The sequence below is a fragment of the Hemitrygon akajei genome, chromosome 1 (genome assembly GCF_048418815.1).
Source record: "Hemitrygon akajei chromosome 1, sHemAka1.3, whole genome shotgun sequence".
Lineage (NCBI taxonomy): Eukaryota > Metazoa > Chordata > Chondrichthyes > Myliobatiformes > Dasyatidae > Hemitrygon > Hemitrygon akajei.
Window position 1 is genome coordinate 8,695,788 of NC_133124.1, and position 19,061 is coordinate 8,714,848.

Here is a 19,061-nt window from a genome sequence, read left to right on the forward strand (position 1 = left end):
CAGCATACCCACATCTTACTAACCCTCACCTCAGACCGTGGGAGGGAGCTGGAGCACTCTGAGGAAGCCCACGCTGTCACGGGGAGAACGTACAAACTCCTTATAGACAGTGGCGGGAAATAAACCCTGGCCCACTGAAAAGCATTGCACTAACCACTAAGCTACCACAGTGTTTAATTACTTTTACGCACCACATTGTGGATAGCTGCCTTAGAACGTGCCCGTCCAGCAATCCCTGACTAATAACCCTATCACCCTTCTCTTCTCAACCTTTCTCACTTTGATGCATTTATCCAATTTTTCCCCCGAAGCATACATCGGTCTGAACAAGCATAGCCTGACCAAGCTTCAAGTTACTTTCATCAGTCCTATATCCAGTGACAATTTTGAACCAACAATCGCTTTCATTTCATCCTGTTATCAAAGTAAACAGTCACTATTTATACTACCTTAACATGAATTTGATGTGTTATTGGCTTTTCCTACCTATACAGTCTTTGTGCCTCTTTCATCAAACTTTCATTATTTCCATAACTAAATTAAGATAGCAATGTTTTTTGTTGCTTTCAGTTCTATCTATTTACATTAGCAAAACTCTATGAAATTGCTTCATATTCTTTCTGTAACTGTATCGAGTTTTTTGTTGCTTTTTTCTTACAGATATTTACATCTTTAGTACATAGCTTGACCAAACAGGAAAGAACAAGGAATGACTTATGAAGCTCCAGTGGACTTTGCAATCCAGCCGTATCCTGTGAGAAGGGCAAATGCCAGACATCACTTACATTGACAACACCGGAAATCAATCACTTCACTTCATATACAGCCTCTGAGAATCCTTCCTGAGGCAAGCAGCAGGTAAAGAAGAATCTCTCCTGTCACAAGTCTTTAATAATTTAGACACAAATTCTTTTATCTAAAGCTCTGACTACTTGATGAAAATTCTGAGATATTTTACTGTATATCACTGTACAAACCGTTGCCAGAACTAGCAGACTGCCTCTGACAGCATCATCATCATCATTATGTGCCGTGTTATATGATGTGGGTGATCATGGTGTCATGACCCTGATTGTTCTTTCAAATTTTCTCCAGGAGTGGTTTGCCATTGCCTTCTTCTGGGCAGTGTCTTTATAAGATGGGTGAGCCCATGAGCAGCTGGTGCACATCACAAGTCCTGATTATGCGACCACTGACGCCAGGCAATCTCTGAAGATAATGGCTGGGATTACCAGTGTAATGCCCTGGTTGATATGTTGTACGTATTTCATTTAGCAGTTCTGTAAGAGCTGTCTGCTCTGTTTTCAGCTTGTTTGGGTTATTGTTTAAGATAAGGGATGAGGAGAAATGTGTGCCATCCAATTAGGATGGTAGAATTGAGAGGAGGTTTCTCCAGTGAGGGACACTAAGGTTGGCCTTGGGGCTTTTGTTCAGCAGGAGATGAAGAGAGAAGACGGTGGGAGGAGCCGGTTGTAGGGTACGACCCGCTGGGAGACCCGTTTGTACGAGATGAATTGCGAGTGACGTTTGAAAGGTGGCGTGAGCTATCACGTTGACCGAGGGCCCAGCGCGTGAGTGACAGAGAAGATCAAGATGGGCTACAACTTGTGCTGTTTAATTAAAATGCACCCTTTTCTTTTTGATTTTCTTTACTAACCCTTTAGGTAAGTTAAGATTCATAAATATAATTCCTTTAATAGTATGCAGTGTGCTGTTTGTTATTTTGTGGCACTAATTTGTACCAAATTACACAGCATCCACACAAACCGGGGAGAGCCATCGCAGTCTCATGAGTTTGGCGGGACCAGAGAGTATTTTCCCTAGACTTATGCAGCCAAGCAAACGGGGGATTTCACCTGTCTTGTAAAGACATTGCCCAGAAGAAGGCAATGGCAAACCACTTTCTTTTTGAGAATGTGACTAAACATATTTTTTGAAGATCTGACTAGGAATAGTCAGAATGGCTTTGTCAAAGAAAGGTCATGCCTTATGAGCCCAACTGAATTTTTTGAGGATGTGACTAAACACATTGATGAAGGTAGAGCCGTAGATGTAGTGTATATGGATTTCAGCAAGGCATTTGACAAGGTACCCCATGCAAGGCTTATTGAGAAAGTAAGGAGGCATGGGATCCAAGGGGACCTTGCTTTGTGGATCCAGAAGTGGCTTGCCCACAGAAGGCAAAGAGTGCTTGTAGACGGGTCATATTCTGCATGGAGGTTGGTGACCAGTGGTGTGCCTCAGGGATCTGTTCTGGGACTCTTACTCTTTGTGGTTTTTATAAATGACCTGGATGAGGAATTGGAGGGATGGGTTAGTAAATATGCTGATGACACAAAGGTTGGGGATGTTGTGGACAGGTGGAGGGCTGTCAGAGGTTACAGTGGGACATCGAAAGGATGCAAAACTGGGCTAAGAAGTGGTAGATGGAATTCAACCCAGATGACTGTGATAGGTCAAATATGATGGCAGAATACAGTATTCATGGCAAGACTTGGCAGTGTGGAGGATCAGGGGGATCTTGGGGTTCGAGTCCATAGGACACTCAAAGCAGCTGCGCAGGTTGACTCTGTGGTTAAGAAGGTGTACGGTGCATTGACCTTCATCAACCGTGGGATTGAGTTCAAGAGCTGAGAGGTAATGTTGCAGCTCTATAGGACCCTTGTCAGATCCCACTTGGAGTACTGTGCTCAGTTCTGGTCGCCTCACTACAGGAAGGATGTGGAAACTATAGAAAGGGTGCAGAGGAGATTTACAAGGATGTTGCCTGGATTGGGGAGCATGCCTTCTGAGAATAGGTTGAGTGAACTTGGCCTTTTCTCCTTGGAGTGATGGAGGATGAGAGGTGACCTGATAGAGGGGTATAAGATGAGAGGCATTGATCATGTGGATAGTCAGAGGCTTTTTCCCAGGGCTGAAATGGCTAACACGAGAGAGCAGTTTTAAGGCCCTTGGAAGTAGGTACAGAGGGGATGTCAGGGGTAAGTTTTTTACGCAGAGAGTGGTGAGTGCGTGAAATGGGCTGCCGGTGACGGTGGTGGAGGCGGATATGATAGGGTCTTTTAAGAGACTTTTAGATAGGTACATGGAGCTTAGAAAAATAGAGGGCTATGGGTAACTTTAGGTAATTTCTAAAGTAAGGACATGTTTGGCACAGCATTGTGGGCCGAATGGCCTGTATCGTGCTGTAGGTTTTCTATGCTTCTATGCTTTTTTACTTGTGTAGAAAAATTTGCCAAGAACAATCAGGGTCATGGAAAGATCATGGTTTTCCACATCATATGACATGACACTGAATGATGATGATGATGATTTCTATAGCAAACATTAGGGATTTTACACCAGAATGTCAATATATTGTTATTTCTTTCATTACATCTTTTTATGTTTATACAATTCACAATGTTCTCTCCCTCTACTTATTTTTTAAGTTCTCTTTACCCAACTTTTGTGTTATTTACTTATTGTAGAATAGAAGTTTTAGTAATAATATTGGGTAAAAGAGAGGTCAAGGGAGATGTCATCCAATTAAAGGTAACAAATAACAAGTTATGTTGTTTCTAATTACAGTAACTACTGTACTCTATTACCTGTACTTATCTGTAACGGGAACACAGCTCCCTTGACCACTCTTTTACTCAATATATCATTAAAACTTTTATGATTAGCCTTCATAATAATTGCAAGAATATTTGTTAGAAAGATGTCAACAAAGGGCCAGTAATATCATTAGACCGTAAGATATAGAAGCAGAATTAGGCCATTTGGCCCATCGTGTCTGTCCTGCCATTCCATCATGCCTGATCCATTTCTCTCTCAGCTCCAATCGCCTTTCTTCTCCCCATATCTGTTCATGCCCTGACTAATCAAGAATCTATCAACCTCTGCCTTAAATATATCCAATGACTTTGCCTCCACAGTCACCTGTAACAACAAATTCCACAGATTCACTACTCTCTGGCTAAACAAATTTTCTCCTCATCTCTGTTCAAAATGGATGTCCCTCTATTCTGAGGCTGTGCCCTCTGGTCCTAACCTCCCCTACCATAAAAAACACCCTCTCCCCATCCACTCTATTACATTCAGTAGGTTTCAATGAGATCGCCCTCATTTTTATGGACTCCAGTGAGTACAGGTCTAGGGCCATCAAATGCTCTTCCTACGATAAGCTTTTCCGTCCTGGAATTATTTTCATGAATTTCCTTTGAATCCTCTCCAGTATCAGCACATCCTTTCTAAGACAAGGGGTCCAAAACTGCTCGCAATACTCCAAATGAGGCCTCAGCAGTGCTTTATAAAGCCTCAGTGTTACATCCTCGCTTTTATAGTCTCGTCCTCTCAAAATGAACACTAACATTCCATTTGCCTTCCTCACCACTGACTCAACCTGCAAATTAACCTTTGGGGAATCCTACATGAGATCTTTCAAGTCCTTTTGCACCTCAAATTTTTGAGTTTTCTCTCTATTTAGAAAATAGATTACACTTTTACTGACTTTCTGTGGCCTGTCTGCTTCCTCAACACTACCTGCCCCTCCATCTTTGTACCATCTGCAAACTTGGCCACACTGCCATCAATTCATTCATTCAAATCATTGACATACAATGTAAAAAGAAGGGGTCCCAACACAGCCCCCTGTGGAACACCAAGAGACACTCCCAGCCAACCAAAACAGGCTCCCTTTATTCCCAGTCTTTGCCTTCTGCCAATCAGTCACTGCTTTATCCATGCTAGTATCTTTCCTGTAATACTATGAGCTCTTAACTTTTTAAGCAGCCTCATGTGTGGCACCTTGTCAAATGCCTTCTGAAAATCCAAGTGTACATCATCCAATTCTCCTTTGCTTATCCTGCTTGTTATTTCTTCAAAGAATTCCAACAGATTTGTCAGACAAGATTTTCCCTTAAGGACACCATTCTGACTTCAGCCTATTTTATCATAGGCCTCCAAGTGCCCTGAAACCACATCTTTAACAATCAACTCCAACATCTTCCCAACCACTGAGGTCAGACTAACTGATTTATAATTTCCTTTCTTCTGGCTCTCTCCTTCCTTGAAGAGTGGAGTGACATTTCCAGTTTTTCATTGCTCCAGAACCATGCCAGAATCATGAAGGATCTCACCCACCCTGCTCATGGACTGTTTGTCCTACTCCCACAGGAGAGGTGGCTATGTAGCATCCATGCCAGGGCCAGCAGACTCACAACCAGATCTTCCCATTTATGATGGCGCCAGTGAAGCACAGCGGCTTGCTGGCAGCAAAACCACTAATTACTTTATTAATCACAGTTTTTTCTCAAAAACGATCACTGCAATCAATAGCCTGTAACTTCCCTTTCAGAGTTGAGCTTTAGAGCTGTCTGCCTTGCACTTTTTGGGGTGTGAACTTAAGTCTCGAAGGTTGAGAACGGTTATGGCAGGTGGAGGAGGTGGTGGTGCCCGGGCCTGAGTGGGGAACGCGCCAGTCTTTGGCCATTTTTGGAGTGGACTTGGAGATTCATGGGAAGGAATAAAAGCATAGGTAGACCTTTCCAAACAGAGAGAAAATTTAAAAACCAGAGATGCCTGGGATTCCCTAAAGGTTCACTTGCAGGCTGAATCAGTGGTAAGGAAGGCAAATGCATTCATTTTGAGAGGACAAGGATGTCATGATGAGACTTTATAAAGCATCAGTTGGACCATACTTGCAGTATTGTGAGCAGTTTTGGGCCCATTACCTCAGAATAAATTTTTTATCGCGATAGTAGCCCTTTCTGGCCCTTTGAGCCATGCTGCCCCACAATGCCTCAGTTTAACGCTAGCCTAATCATGAGACAATTTACAATTACCAATCAGCTGCTACGTCTTTGGACTGTACAAGTTAAAAGCCCAAGCAGTCGTGGGGAAAATGTACAAACTCCTTACAGACAGTGGCCGGAATAGAACTCGGGTTGCCTGTACTGTGAAGCATTGTGCTAACCATTACGCTTCTGTGCCACCCAGAAATATGTCCTGACATTGGAGAGGATCCAGAGGAGGTTCATGATAATGATCCTGGGAATGAAAGGGTTAACTTATGAGGCGTGTTTGACGGCTTTGGGCCTATTCTTGCTGGAGTTTTAGAAGAATGAGGTGGAGGGGGGGAAATCTCATTGAAACCTATCAGATATTGAAAGGACTAGATGGAGTGAAAGTGGAAAAAATACTTTCTTTAGTGGGTGAGCTGAGGAGCAGAGGGCACAGCCTCAGACAGAGGGATGTCCTCTTAGAACAGAGATGAAAAGGAATTTTTTAACCGGGGGAGGTGAATCTGTGGAATTCATTGCCATGACATGCCTGCAGAGGCCGAGTCATTGAGCATATTTAAAGCAGAGGTGAATAGGTTCTTCGTTAGTCAGGCGTAATAGGTTACAGAGAGAAGACAGGAGATTGGGGTTAAGAGGGAGAATAAATGAGCGATGATGGAAGGGAAGAGCAGACTCGATGGGCCAAGTGGCCTAATTCTGCTCCTATCTCTTATGGTCTCTTATGGCTTTATGTTGGTGAGGCCTAATTTGGAGCACTGTGTCACCTTCCTACAGGCAAGATATCAATAAGATTGAAAGAGTACAGAGAAAATTAATAATTTTGTTGCCGGAACCTGAGCTACAGGTTTGGACAGATGAGGACTTTATTCCCTGGAGTGTAGGTGAACGAGGGGAGAGTTGATTGAGGTATGTAAAATTACCAGGGCTATAGATAGGGTTATTGCAAGCAGGTTCTTTTCACTGAGGTTGGGTGAGACTAGAACTAAGGTCTGTAGCTTAAGGGTGGGAAGTGAAATGTTTAAGGAGAACATGAGGGGGAACTTCTTCACTCAGAGGGTGGTGAGATGTGAAAGGAGCTGCCAGTGGCAATGGTGGATGCGGGTTCAATTTCAACATTCCAGAGGTATTTGTATAAGTAGATGGATGGGAGGGCTGTGGTCCACTTGTGGGTTGATGGGACCAGGCAGAATGGACTAGATGGAACTCTGCAATGGACAGCCCCAAGCCCAGCTGTAAAAACATGAGGGCTGAGCATGGGGTTAGCAACCCCATCCCGTAAAGCCCAGCACTATAGAAATGCCAACAGCAGCTCCAAAGACCTCATTCCCGGGACAGGAAGGATCTTCAATGAGCTATACCATGAAAATCTGAAAGAATGGCCGATGAGAGAGGACTCTGGTGAGCTTCTGCCAGCAGCCCATGCCCCAGTAGGGGTGATGATCTTACGAAGAAGAATGGACTAGATGGGCTGAAGGGTCTATTTCTGTGTTGTAGTGCTCTATAACTCAACTACTAACATTTCATTCCCTCACACGATATCTTGGGCCTGATCACAAACTGGCATGTGCAAAGCCACAAGCACTTGATTGCATCTTTAAACACCTTATGATCCCCTCAACAGCAGGCGCCAGAGGCTTGTCTAAAGCAGAGGAAGCCGACTCACCACATGTTGTAGTTCAGGTTGCTCTTTCAGTTCCTCCACAACTTTGTCAATCTGAAAAAAACAAAATTAAAGTTAATTAGAAAAACAACACTGTTGACTGAACATTCTATCTTTAGCCAGATTATACTGTTCACAAGCATTCCCTAAATAAACTAGTTTCTATAAATATACTTCAGTCAGTTCAGATTGGCAACAACCTCTCCTCCAGAATCTCCGTCAGCACAGGTACAGCCCAGGTGCGCCCTGCTCTACTCACTTTATATTTATGACTGTGAGGCTAAGCACAGCTCCAGTGCCATTTTTAAATTTGCTGATGACACCACTGTCACTGGCTAAATCAAAGATGGTGGTGATCAGCACATAGGAGGGAGATTGAAAATCCGGCTCAGTGCTGCCAGCAAGACCAAGGAGATGATTATTGACTTCAGGAAGATAAAACTGGAGGTCCATGAGCCAGTCCTCATTGGAAGATCAGATGTGGAGAGGGCCAGCAACATTAAATTCCTTGGTGTTATCATTTCAGAGCATCTGTCCTGGATCCAGCACATAAGTACCTTTATGAAGAAAGCATGAAAGCACTTCCGCTTTCTTAGAAAGTTGCAAAGATTCAGTATCATAACTAAAACTTTGACAAACTTCTATAGATGTGTGGTGAAAAATATACTGACTGATATGGACACAGCAATACCTTTAAACAGAAAAGCCTACAGAAGGAAGTGGATACGGCCCAGCCAATCACAGGTAAAACCCTCCCCACCACTGAGCGAATTTATAAGGAGCAGTGTTGCAGGAAAGCAGCATCCATCATCGAGGGCCCTCACCACCCAGTCCATGCTGTCTTCTTTCTACTGCCTCTGCCTTAAGGCCCCCACCACCAGGTTCAGAAACAGCCTTTACCCCTCAGCAATCAGGCCCTTGAACCAGAGGGGATAACTTCACTCAACTTCTTTTGCCCCATCATTGAACTGTTCCCACAACCTACGGGCTCATGCTCGAGGAGTCATCTCATTTCTCAATATTTATTGATAATTTATTAGTATTATTTTTTGCTTTTGTATTTGCACTTTGTTGTTTATTTGCACACTGGTTGTTTGTCTGTCTTTGTTGTGTGCAGCTTTTAGGCCATAAGATATAGGAGCAGAATTAGGCCATTTGGCCCACCAAGTTTGCTCTGCCGTTTCCTCATAGCTGATCCAATTTCCCCTCAGGGCCAATCTCCTACCATCTCCCCATATCCCTTCATGCCCTGACTAATCCAAGACGTTTTTTGATTCTATTCTATTTCTTTGTTCTACTGTGAATGCCTGCAAGAACATGAATCTTATGGTGACATATATCTACTTTGATAATAAATTCACTTTGAACTTCAAATTCTTTATTACATTACTACTGATTTAACTTCATAAGTATGCCAGAGGCTCCTACTGTGGAAGATTCCCAACCTGGGGTCCATGTACCTCTTGCCTACTGATATTGGACCATGGCATAAAAAAGGATGGGAAACCCTGTTCTACATGAATGCAGGCACTTCTCTTTAGTTTAATTCTGAAGGGTGTTTGCAACACAAGATTGAGCTGTGAATGAAATTAGCAACTTACTGAAATTTTGTCTTCATTGTCCAGGAGCATATTCACTGCTTGCTATAGAGGAAGGAGAGAGATTAATGGTTCAAACGATTTATTTGTAATGAGGTTTTACAATAAACTGCATTGTATTTGACTCTTCAATAAGCTTTGCAACAAATATTGGAAACTGAAAATCACAATCAATCAGTCATATTTTTAGAGTGTCCTCATTAAGACCACAAAACCATACAATATAGGTGCAGAATTAGGCCATTTGGCCCATCGAGTCAGCTCCACCATTTCCCCTCTCAGCTCCAATCTCTTGCCTTCTCTCTGTGTCCCTTCACGTCTTAATAAATCACGAATCTATCAACCTAAATAAGCCTTCAGAGCTGCCTGTATCAACGAATTCTACAGATTCACCACTCTCCAGCTAAAGAAATTCCTCAACTCCATTCTAAGAGGATGCCCCTCTATTCTGAGTCTATGTCCTCTGGTCTTATACCTCCCCACCATAGGAAACATCCTCACCGCATCCACTCTATCAAGGTTTTTCACTATTTGATAGGTTTCAATGAGGTCACCCCTCATTCAATGCAATTCACTCATCTGACAGCATGAACGAGGAAGACTACACCAGACATCACAGAAGGAGGATTGAAAAAGAAGATTGACAGCTCATGTTGACAGCTTGTTCGTAGGGTTGTTCACCAAGCCTGGAGATAACGCCACCACCTTTTTATCACCAGTCAAGGTAACATCATCAGTCATCAATTCAGTGTTGTTTCTACCTCATGCTCGTGTTTATATTCGTCTGATATAAATGCGAGCACTTGGCAGAAACAATGCTGAAATGTGTACTGATGATGTCACCTCGACTGGTGACGAAACTTTTGCAACGTGATGTCCAGGCTTGGCAAACAACCCTACAAACAAACAGAGGAAGGAATGCTAAAGTAGGAAGGGAGCAAAGTTAGCAAGTCTCACAAAATCTTGGAGGAACTTCAGCATTTGGTGCATGCGAGCTCGGTTTCAATGTATAATAAGAGAAGTCTGGATAGGTACGTGGATGGTTGGGCTTATGGACAGCTATGGTCCAGGTGCAAGTGAATCAGACTAGATCGTATGGACTAGATGGGCCTAGGGGTCCGTCCCTTTGCTGTACTATTCTATAACCCTATGACTCTAACTCAGCAGGTCAAGCAGACTTAACAGTCGACGTTTCGATCTGAGACCCTTCATCAGGGCTGGAAAGGAAGGGGGCAGAAGTCAGAATAAGTAGGTGGGGGCAAGAGGAAGGATTACAAACTGACAGGTGAAGCCAGGTGAAGGGAAGGTGGGTGGGTGTGAGAGGAGGTGATGAAGTGAGAAGCTGGGAAGTGATACTGGAAAAGGTAAGAGCTGAAGAAGAAGGAGTTCTAATTTTTAGTAAATTTTCATGAAAATAATATGTTAGGGATAATTTATTTATTATACACGAGACCATAAGATGTAGGAGCAGAATTAGGTCATTGGCACATCACGTCTGCTCTGCCATCTCATCATAGATGATCCAATTTCCCTCTCAGCCCAAACTCCTGATTTCTTCCCATATCTCTTCCAATCAAGAATCTATCAACCTCTGCCTTAATACACACGAAGACTTGACCCCCACAGCTGCCTGTGGCAAAGATTTCCACAGATTCACCACCCTCTGGCTAAATAAACAAGCTCTTCACATCCACTCTGTCAAGCCCTTTCTCTATTTGATAGGTTTCAAAGGTCACCCTCATTTTCTTCTAAGGTCTAAGGAATACAGGACCAGAGCCATTAAATGCACTTCATATGACAAACCATTCAATCCTGGAATCATTTTTGTGAACCTCCTTTGAACCCTCTCCAGTTTCAGCACATCCTTTCTAAGATAAGGGGCTCAAAACTACTCACAATACTCCAGGCGAGGCCTCACCAGTGCTTTATAAAGTCTCATTATTACATCCTTGCTTTTATATTCTGGTCCTCTTGAAATGAATGCTAACATTGCATTTGCCTTCCTCACCACAGACTCAACCTGTAGATCAGCCTTTAGGAAATCCTGCACAAAGACTCCTACATCCTTGCAATCTGACTTTTGTATTTTCTCTCCATTTAGAAACAAGTCAACACTTTCATTTCATCTATCAAAGTGCATGACCATACACTTCCTCACACTGTATTTCATCAGTCATTTCTTTAACCATTCTCCTAACCTGTCTAGGTCCTTCTGTAGCCTCTCTACTCCCTCAAAACTACCTGGCCCTCCACTTATCTTCATATTGTCTGCAAACTTTGTTATAAAACCATCAATTCCATCATCCAAATCACCAACATATAACATTAGAAGAATCAGCCCCAACACAGACACTTGTGGAACACCACTAGCCACTGGCAGTCAACCAGAAAAGGCTCCCTTTATTCCCACTCATTGCCTCCTGCTAATCAGCCTCTGCTTTATCCATGCTAGAATCTTTCCTGTAATACCATGGCCTCACAGCTTGTTAAGCAGGCTCATGTGTGGCACCTGGTCAAATACCTTCTGAAAATCCAAGTACACAACATCAACTTATTTTCCTTTGTCTATCTTGTTCTTCCCACTAATTTTTGCTCTGTTAAATGCCCTCTCTTTGGCTTTTAGGTTGTCTTTGACTTCTCTTGTTAGCCACTGTTGTGACAACTTGTCTTCAGAATACTTCTTCCTATTTGGGATGTATATATCCTGTGCCTTCCAAATTGCTTTCAGAAACTCCAGCCATTGCTGCTCTGCCATCATCCCTGCCAGTGTTCTTTTCCAATCAACTCTGGCCAACTCCTCTCTCACTCCTCTGCAATTCCCTTTACTCCACTGTACTACTAATAAATCTGACTTCAGCTTCTCCCTCTCAAATTGCAGAGTGAATTCAATTATATTATGATCACACCCTTAAGGGTTCTTTTACCTTTAGCTCTCTAATCAATTCTGGTTCATTGCACAACACCCAACCAGAATAGCTGATTCCCTAGTGGAGTCAACCACGAGGTGCTGTAAAAAGCTTTATCGTAGACATTCTGCAAATTCCCCCTCTTGGAATCCCGCACCAACCTGATTTTCCCACTCTATCTGCACATTGAAATCCCCATGACTATTGTAACATTGTCCTTTTGGCATGCATTGAATCGAATTGAATTGAATTGACTTTATTTCTTACATCCTTCACATACATGAAGAGTAAAAATCTTTACGTTACGTCTCCCTCTAAATGTGCAATCATAGTAATTTATAATAAATTATAATAAATAGAACAGTCAATGGAATATAGAGTACACTCAAATCAGCGCGAGTTCATCAGTTTCATGGCCTGGTGGAAGAAGCTGTCCCAGAACCTGTTGGTTCTGACTTTCATGCTGCAGTACCGCTTCCTGGATGGTAGCAGCTGGAATAGATTGTGGTTTGGATGACTTGGGTCCCCAATGATCCTACGGGCTCTTTTTACACACCTATACTTGTAAATGTCTGGAATCATGGGAAGTTCACATTACAGATGCACTTTGCTGTCTGCACCACTCTCTGCAGAGTCCTGCGATTCAGGGAGGTACAGTTCCCATACCAAGCAATGATGCAGCCAGTCAGGATGCTCTCAGGATTTGGAGCCCATACCAAACTTCCTCAACTGTCCGAGGTGAAAGAGGTGCTGTTGTGCCATTTTCACCACACAGCTGGTGTGTACAGACCACGTGAGGTCCTCGGTGATGTGGATTCCGAGGAACTTGAAGCTGTTTACCCTCTCAACCCCAGATCCATTGACGTCAATAGGGATTAGCCCGTCTCCATTCCTTCTGTAATCCACAACCAGCTCCTTTGATATTGCGAAATTGAGGGAGAGGTTGATATCTTGACAACACTGTGTCAGGGTGATGACTTGATCTCTGTAGGTCACCCATACTGAATCAATTCAGTTCTGCTCCCATAGTTTCACGTGATCCTGATCGGGGGCCAAATAGGTGCTACACCTTGCCCAATGGTGACCTGCAGGCTAGTGGAGGGAAGGAGCACCTGACACCTCCTTTAGTAGAGACACATCTCTACCCCGCCACACACTTTAGAGTACAGGCTCAATTTGAAACCACTAAGGACACAGAAAGAAATTCTAGAATAGATGAGATTGATGGAGACTGGAAAAGCTTATCTGTCCTTCAGTGATAAAGCAGCAGAATTTATCATCCCTACAAGTCAGAGGAACATTTGTATTTACTCAATTTTATCTCAATTTCGCTGCCATCACTACAATAAATGCTGGAAATCTAGAGTCACACTCACAAAAATGCTGGAGAAACTCAGCAGGTCAGGCAATATTTATGAAGAGGAATAAACAGTCAACTTTTTGGGCCGAGATCCCTCATCAGGACTGGCATGTGCGAATAAGATCAAACCATATCAGAGCAGACCAGGCCATTCAGCCCATCGCCTGCTCTATCATTCAATCATGGCTGTTTGGTTTTTTAACCCTATTCTTAAATACACACAATGATTTGGCCACAGCCCTCTGTGGCAGAAAATTCTACAGCTACACCACCCTCTGGCTGAAGAAATTTCTCCTCATTTGAGTGTTCGAGGTATACCCGTTTATTCTGAAGATGTTCTCATGGATCCTGGATTGTCCTACCAATGGAAACATCTGCACATTCACTTTATCCCAGGCCTTTTAACATCAGTAGGTTTTGATGAGACACCCCTCATTCTTCTGAATTCCTTTGAGTTTCGGCCCAGAGACATTGAACTCTTCTAATACTTTCAGCTTTTCATTCCTCGGATCATTCTCAAGACCCTCCTCTGGGCAATCTCCAATATCCAATAACACGTTCTTCTTAGACATGGTGTCACAATATTCCAAATGTGGCCTGACTGACGTCTTATAAAGCCTCACCATTACATCCTTGCTTCTATATTCTAGTCCTCTCAAAATGAATGCTAACATTGCATTTACCTTTTTAATACTAACTCAACCTGAAAATTAACTTCTAGGGAATCTTGAATTCAAAGGCTGAAAGGTCCAATTTAATGTCCGAGGAAAGTATACAATATACACCCTGAAATGCTTTTTCTTTGCAAAACATCCATGAAAACAGAGAAGTGCTCCAAAGGGTAAACAACAGTTAAATGTGCGAATCCCAAAGCACCCCCCCCAAACTTAAAACTCCCTTTGCACCACCAATTTTAGAATTGAATCACTCCCTGACATTTGCATGGGCTCATATCTTGTTTTCCAACTTCATGTGAAACACTTGGAAAGGCCTTCTGAAAATCCAAGTAACCAACATCTATCAGCTCTCCTTTGTCTATCCTCCTTCTTACTTCCTCAAAGAATTCATTAAATTGAAACCTTGCTGACTTTCCCTACCTTATACTTCCAAATACCCTAGAATTAATCATCAGACATATATATCAAGAGCGCAGCACACGCAGGGCCCTTAGCATTGTCAATGATCCCTCCCATCTTTCCAGCAATCTCTTTCATCCCCAACGATCAGACAGGAGGTACTGTTACACCACTTGTGCTGGCAACTCATTCCACACTCTCATGGCCCTCTGAGTGAAGAAATTGCCCCTCATGTTCCCCTTAAACTTTTTACCTTTCATCCTTAACCCATGGCATCTGTTTGTAGTTTCACCCAACCTCAGTGGAAAAAGCTTGCTTACCTTATCTAAACCCCTCATAATTTTGTATACGTCTATCAAATCTCTCCTCAATGTTCTACATTCTAAGGAATAAAGTCCTAATCTATTCAAACTTTCCTTATAAATCGGTCCTCCAGGCCAGGCCACATCCTTGTAAAATTTCATTGTACTCTTTCAACCTTATTTACATCTTTCCTGTAGGTAGGTGACTAAAACTGCACACGATACCTTAAATTAGGCCTCACCAACGTCTTATACAACTTCAACATAACATCCCATCTCCTGTACTCTATTGGGTACTGGCCAAATTGAGGCGATGGGTCCTAGACCCAAAAGCATATCGAAGCAGCAGAGCCTGGGTCTGAGAATGAGGAATGATGACCCGCTGTTTGGCTGATCGAAAACGTCAGGGAGTCAGGGTCGAACGAGAGGGATGGCTGGTGTTCAGTCCCCTGCTTGGCAAAGCTCACATGTCTCTGCACTGACAGGCTGTGGCCTGCAACTAATGGGCTCCTGGGTAAGCTGTGACTGGCTTTGTGAACTTCAGTTCTGAATGTTATTTATTTACTTTTATTGTTTGTACAATTTGTTATTTTTCTTCACGGTGGGTGATTGTGAAGAATTCACATTGGCAACATTTACGGAAATGTGAAGAATTCACATAGGCAACATCTGCAGAAATGAATGAACAGTCAATGTGTCAAACCGCGACCCTTTTCAGGACTGGAGAGAAAGAATGATGACACCACAATAGAAAGGTGGATGGAGGGAAAGAGGATAACTAGGATTATCATGGGGTCACAGTGCTCCCTTAATTTTGCCATTAAGATTAATGTTAGACATATGAATTGAGAGTGGAGGAGCAACATCTTATGTTCCACCTGGGCAGCCTCCAACCTGATGGCATGGATAATGATTTCTCCTTCCCGTAAAATAATATACCCTCCCCCTTCCCCACTTCGGCCTCTTACTTCTTCTCATCTGCCTATCACTTCTCTCTGGGTCCCCTCCTCCTTCCCTTTCTCCTGTGGTCAACTCTCCTCTCCTATCAAAGTCCTTTATCCCCAGCCCTTTATCTTTCCAACCTATCGTCCACGTGGCTTCAGCCATCACCTTCAAGATACCCTCCTTCCCCTCCCTCACCTTCTTACTCTTGCTTCTTTACCCCTTCCCTTCCAGTCCTGATTAAGGGTCCTGGCCTGAAACATTGACTGTTTACTCTTTTCCACAGATGCTGCCTGGCCTTCTGAGTTCCTCCAGTGTTTTGTGTGTATTGCTTTGGACTTCCAGCATCTGCAGATTTCTCGTGTTTATGAACAGAGAGCAGGATGTATATTAGACTCACATACCTCTCTGTCAAACTCCATGAGCAGAATAATTTTATCCTTTATGGAGCTGAAGAGATTGTGTTTGTGTATGAGCTGGAAAACATCCTTATGTCGCAGCTTTAAGTAAATTTCCAGGGCTTTATCATATCGCTGGTCATAGGTGTACCTAGAATCAAACAAAACAATTGTCAACTCCAGATATCAAGTATCTAATCTGAATGGAACTGAACGCAATGTTGAAGGAAGATAAGATCATTTCAATCACTGCTTTATCTAGTTCAGACTGCAAAGGTGAAACCACGTCAAATGCACAGAGGATGGAAAATACATCATGGTTTCTAGATGCCATTGCAGAATATACATTTGGTGGCCACTTTATTAGGTACACCTGCTTGTTAATGCAAATATGTAATCGGCCAATCACGTGGCAGCAACTCAATGCATAAAAGCATGTAGACATGGTCAAGAGGTTCAGTTGTTGCTCAGACCAAACATCAGAATGGGGAAAGTTCAGAGTAAATTTATTATCAAAGTGCATATATGTCACTGTATACAACCCTGAGAGTTACTTTCTTGTTGGCATGCTCAATAAATCCAAAATAGAAAAATAAGCATATTAGAATTAATGGAGGACTGCACCAAATTGGGCATTCAACCAGTGTGCAAGAAATGTGATCTCAGTGATTTTGACTGTGGAATGATTGCTGGTGCCACACGGGGTGGTTTGAGTATCTCAGAAATGTGATCTCCTGTTTAAGAATTTTATTCCATCTATCATCAGAAATCTGACAATTTAGGTCATCCTCCCAAGCTTTTTTTATTTTATCTAAAAAGTCTTGTCTAGAATCAATCAACAAGTTATAGATACTGGTAATAGAACCATTAACAAAAGGTTTTAAATTTAAAAGATCGTCCAGTAAATTTTTATCAGGACCTATAGGAAAAGTAGCTAATTGGAAATGTAGAAAATCTCTAATTTGAAGGTATCTGTAAAAATGTGTTTTTGGGAGTGCAAATTTATTTGACAATTGGTCAAATGAAGCAAGAGATCCTGAGATAAACAAGTCCCAAAAACACTTAATACCTTAATAAATAAATACCTTAATACTTAATAAATCATCTTTCTGTGCTCGTCATTCTCTTCTACAATTTAAAGTGGTTCATAGAGCTTACATTTCTAAACAGAAGCTCTCCAGTTTTTACCCGAATGTTTCTCCACTTTGTAATAAATGCAACTCTGCTGATGCCTCTTTAATTCATGTTTTGGTTTTGCCCTACAATTGAAAAGTCTTGGCCGGAAGTATTTCATACCTTCTCTCAACTTTTTAGGGTCCAGTTTGACCCAAATCCCCTTACTGCCTTGTTTGGTATTATTGCAAATGAAGATATAACTTTAAATACTCCTAACCTACAGGTTTTAGTTTTTACCTCTCTTTTAGCAAGAAGAGCAATCTTGCTTAAATGGAAGGAGTCTACCCCTCCTACACATCTTCAATGGCTACGTGATATTATGTCTTATTTAAATTTAGAAAAGATCCGCTGCTCAGTCTTAAATTCGAAACAATCTTTTTATGATATTTGGGGACCTTTCCTAAATTACTTTTCCAATTTATAAAGTTTAACAGTGCACAGACTTTTATGTATATTTTTATTTTCTCTTCTTAAGTGAGTATGTTTTTTTTCTAATTATCCATTGTCATCCATCAGCTTTTTTCTTCGGTAGTTGGTAGGGGGTTGAGTTTTTTTTATATAAAAAATTTATTTTATGATGTATGACTTATCTTTAAATTTTTGATTACAGAGTGGCATACCTTTATGTGTTATGCTATAACATTTTGATCAATTTTATTACAATATATTAATGTACACGTTATGTTGAGATGTATCTATGTGTTGCACTCTGTAAATCTTGTTTTTTTTTCTTCTGAATAAAAATATTGTAAAAAGAAATGTGATCTCAGTGATTTTGACCGTGGAATGATTGCTGGTGCCACATGGGGTGGTTTGAGTATCTCAGAATTGCTGATCTCCTGGGATTTTCACGCACAACAGTCTCTAGAGTTTGCAGAGAACGGTGCGAAAACAAAACAAAACAAAAATCCAGTGAGTGGCAGTTCTATGGGTGGAGACGCCTTGTTAATGAGAGAAGTCAGAGGGGAAAGGCCAGACTGGTTCAAGCTGACAGGAAGGTGACAGTTACTCAAATAACCACGTGTTGCAACAGTAGTGAGCAGAAGTCCATCTCCAATCACACAACACGTCGAACTTTGAAGTGGATGGGCTACAGCAGCAGAAGACCATGAACATACACCCAGTGTGTGGTACTCAATAAAGTGGCCACTGAGTATGCGTGTGTACTGAGCTAGATTGGTTAATAATTAACAATTACTAGAAAAAAATTAATACCGAGGGAAGATAGGTCAAAAGACTTTCTAGATAGATGGGTTCAGATGGACAGAACAGCCAGATTTCAGTATTGTTAGCAAATTATTTGAGCCAATTGGACATGGTCATCCATTCTAATATTAATCTTTTCTATGCTCTCCATAACGTGCCTCCCACTCAAACACATTGTTAAAAGAATTCATATATTCAGATTCCATAACAGCTAAAGATTTAACGATTAGCTTTATTTGTCACATGGACATCGAAACACACGGTGAAATGTGTCATTTGCTTCAAATCAAATCAGCGAGGATTATGCTGGGCTGCCCAAAGGTGTCTCTAAACTTCCTGTGCCAAAATTGCACGCTTACAGCTCACTAACTTTAACCCGCAAGCCTTTGGAATGTGGGAGGAAATGCACGCAATCATGAAAAGAAAGTATACACTCAGTGACCACTGTATTCAGTACCTCCCATACTTAATAAAGTGACTACTGAGAGTATGTTTATGGTCTTCTGCTGCCACAGCTCATTCACTTCACTGTTGCTTTGGTGCCAGCTTTGTCAGTCTGGCCATTCTCCTCTGACCTCTCCATTATCAAAGCATTCTCACCCATAGAACTGACGCTGACTGGATGGTTTTTGTTTCTTGTACCATTCTCTG

The 19,061-nt window shown here is 42.0% G+C and overlaps 1 protein-coding gene across 2 annotated transcripts in view; it reads right to left on the reverse strand.

Annotated features, from left to right (window-relative positions):
- Positions 1 to 19,061, reverse strand: part of vps41 (VPS41 subunit of HOPS complex) — a 228,384-nt gene that overhangs the window by 40,705 nt on the left and 168,618 nt on the right. For both annotated transcript variants that reach the window (XM_073031609.1, XM_073031568.1), the window contains exons 19-21: positions 16,035 to 16,179; positions 9,048 to 9,089; positions 7,450 to 7,500 (exon numbers count right to left, since the gene is read on the reverse strand). In XM_073031609.1, the coding sequence (XP_072887710.1) occupies positions 7,450 to 7,500; positions 9,048 to 9,089; positions 16,035 to 16,179 (238 nt within the window). The remainder of the gene's footprint in view (positions 1 to 7,449; positions 7,501 to 9,047; positions 9,090 to 16,034; positions 16,180 to 19,061) is intronic.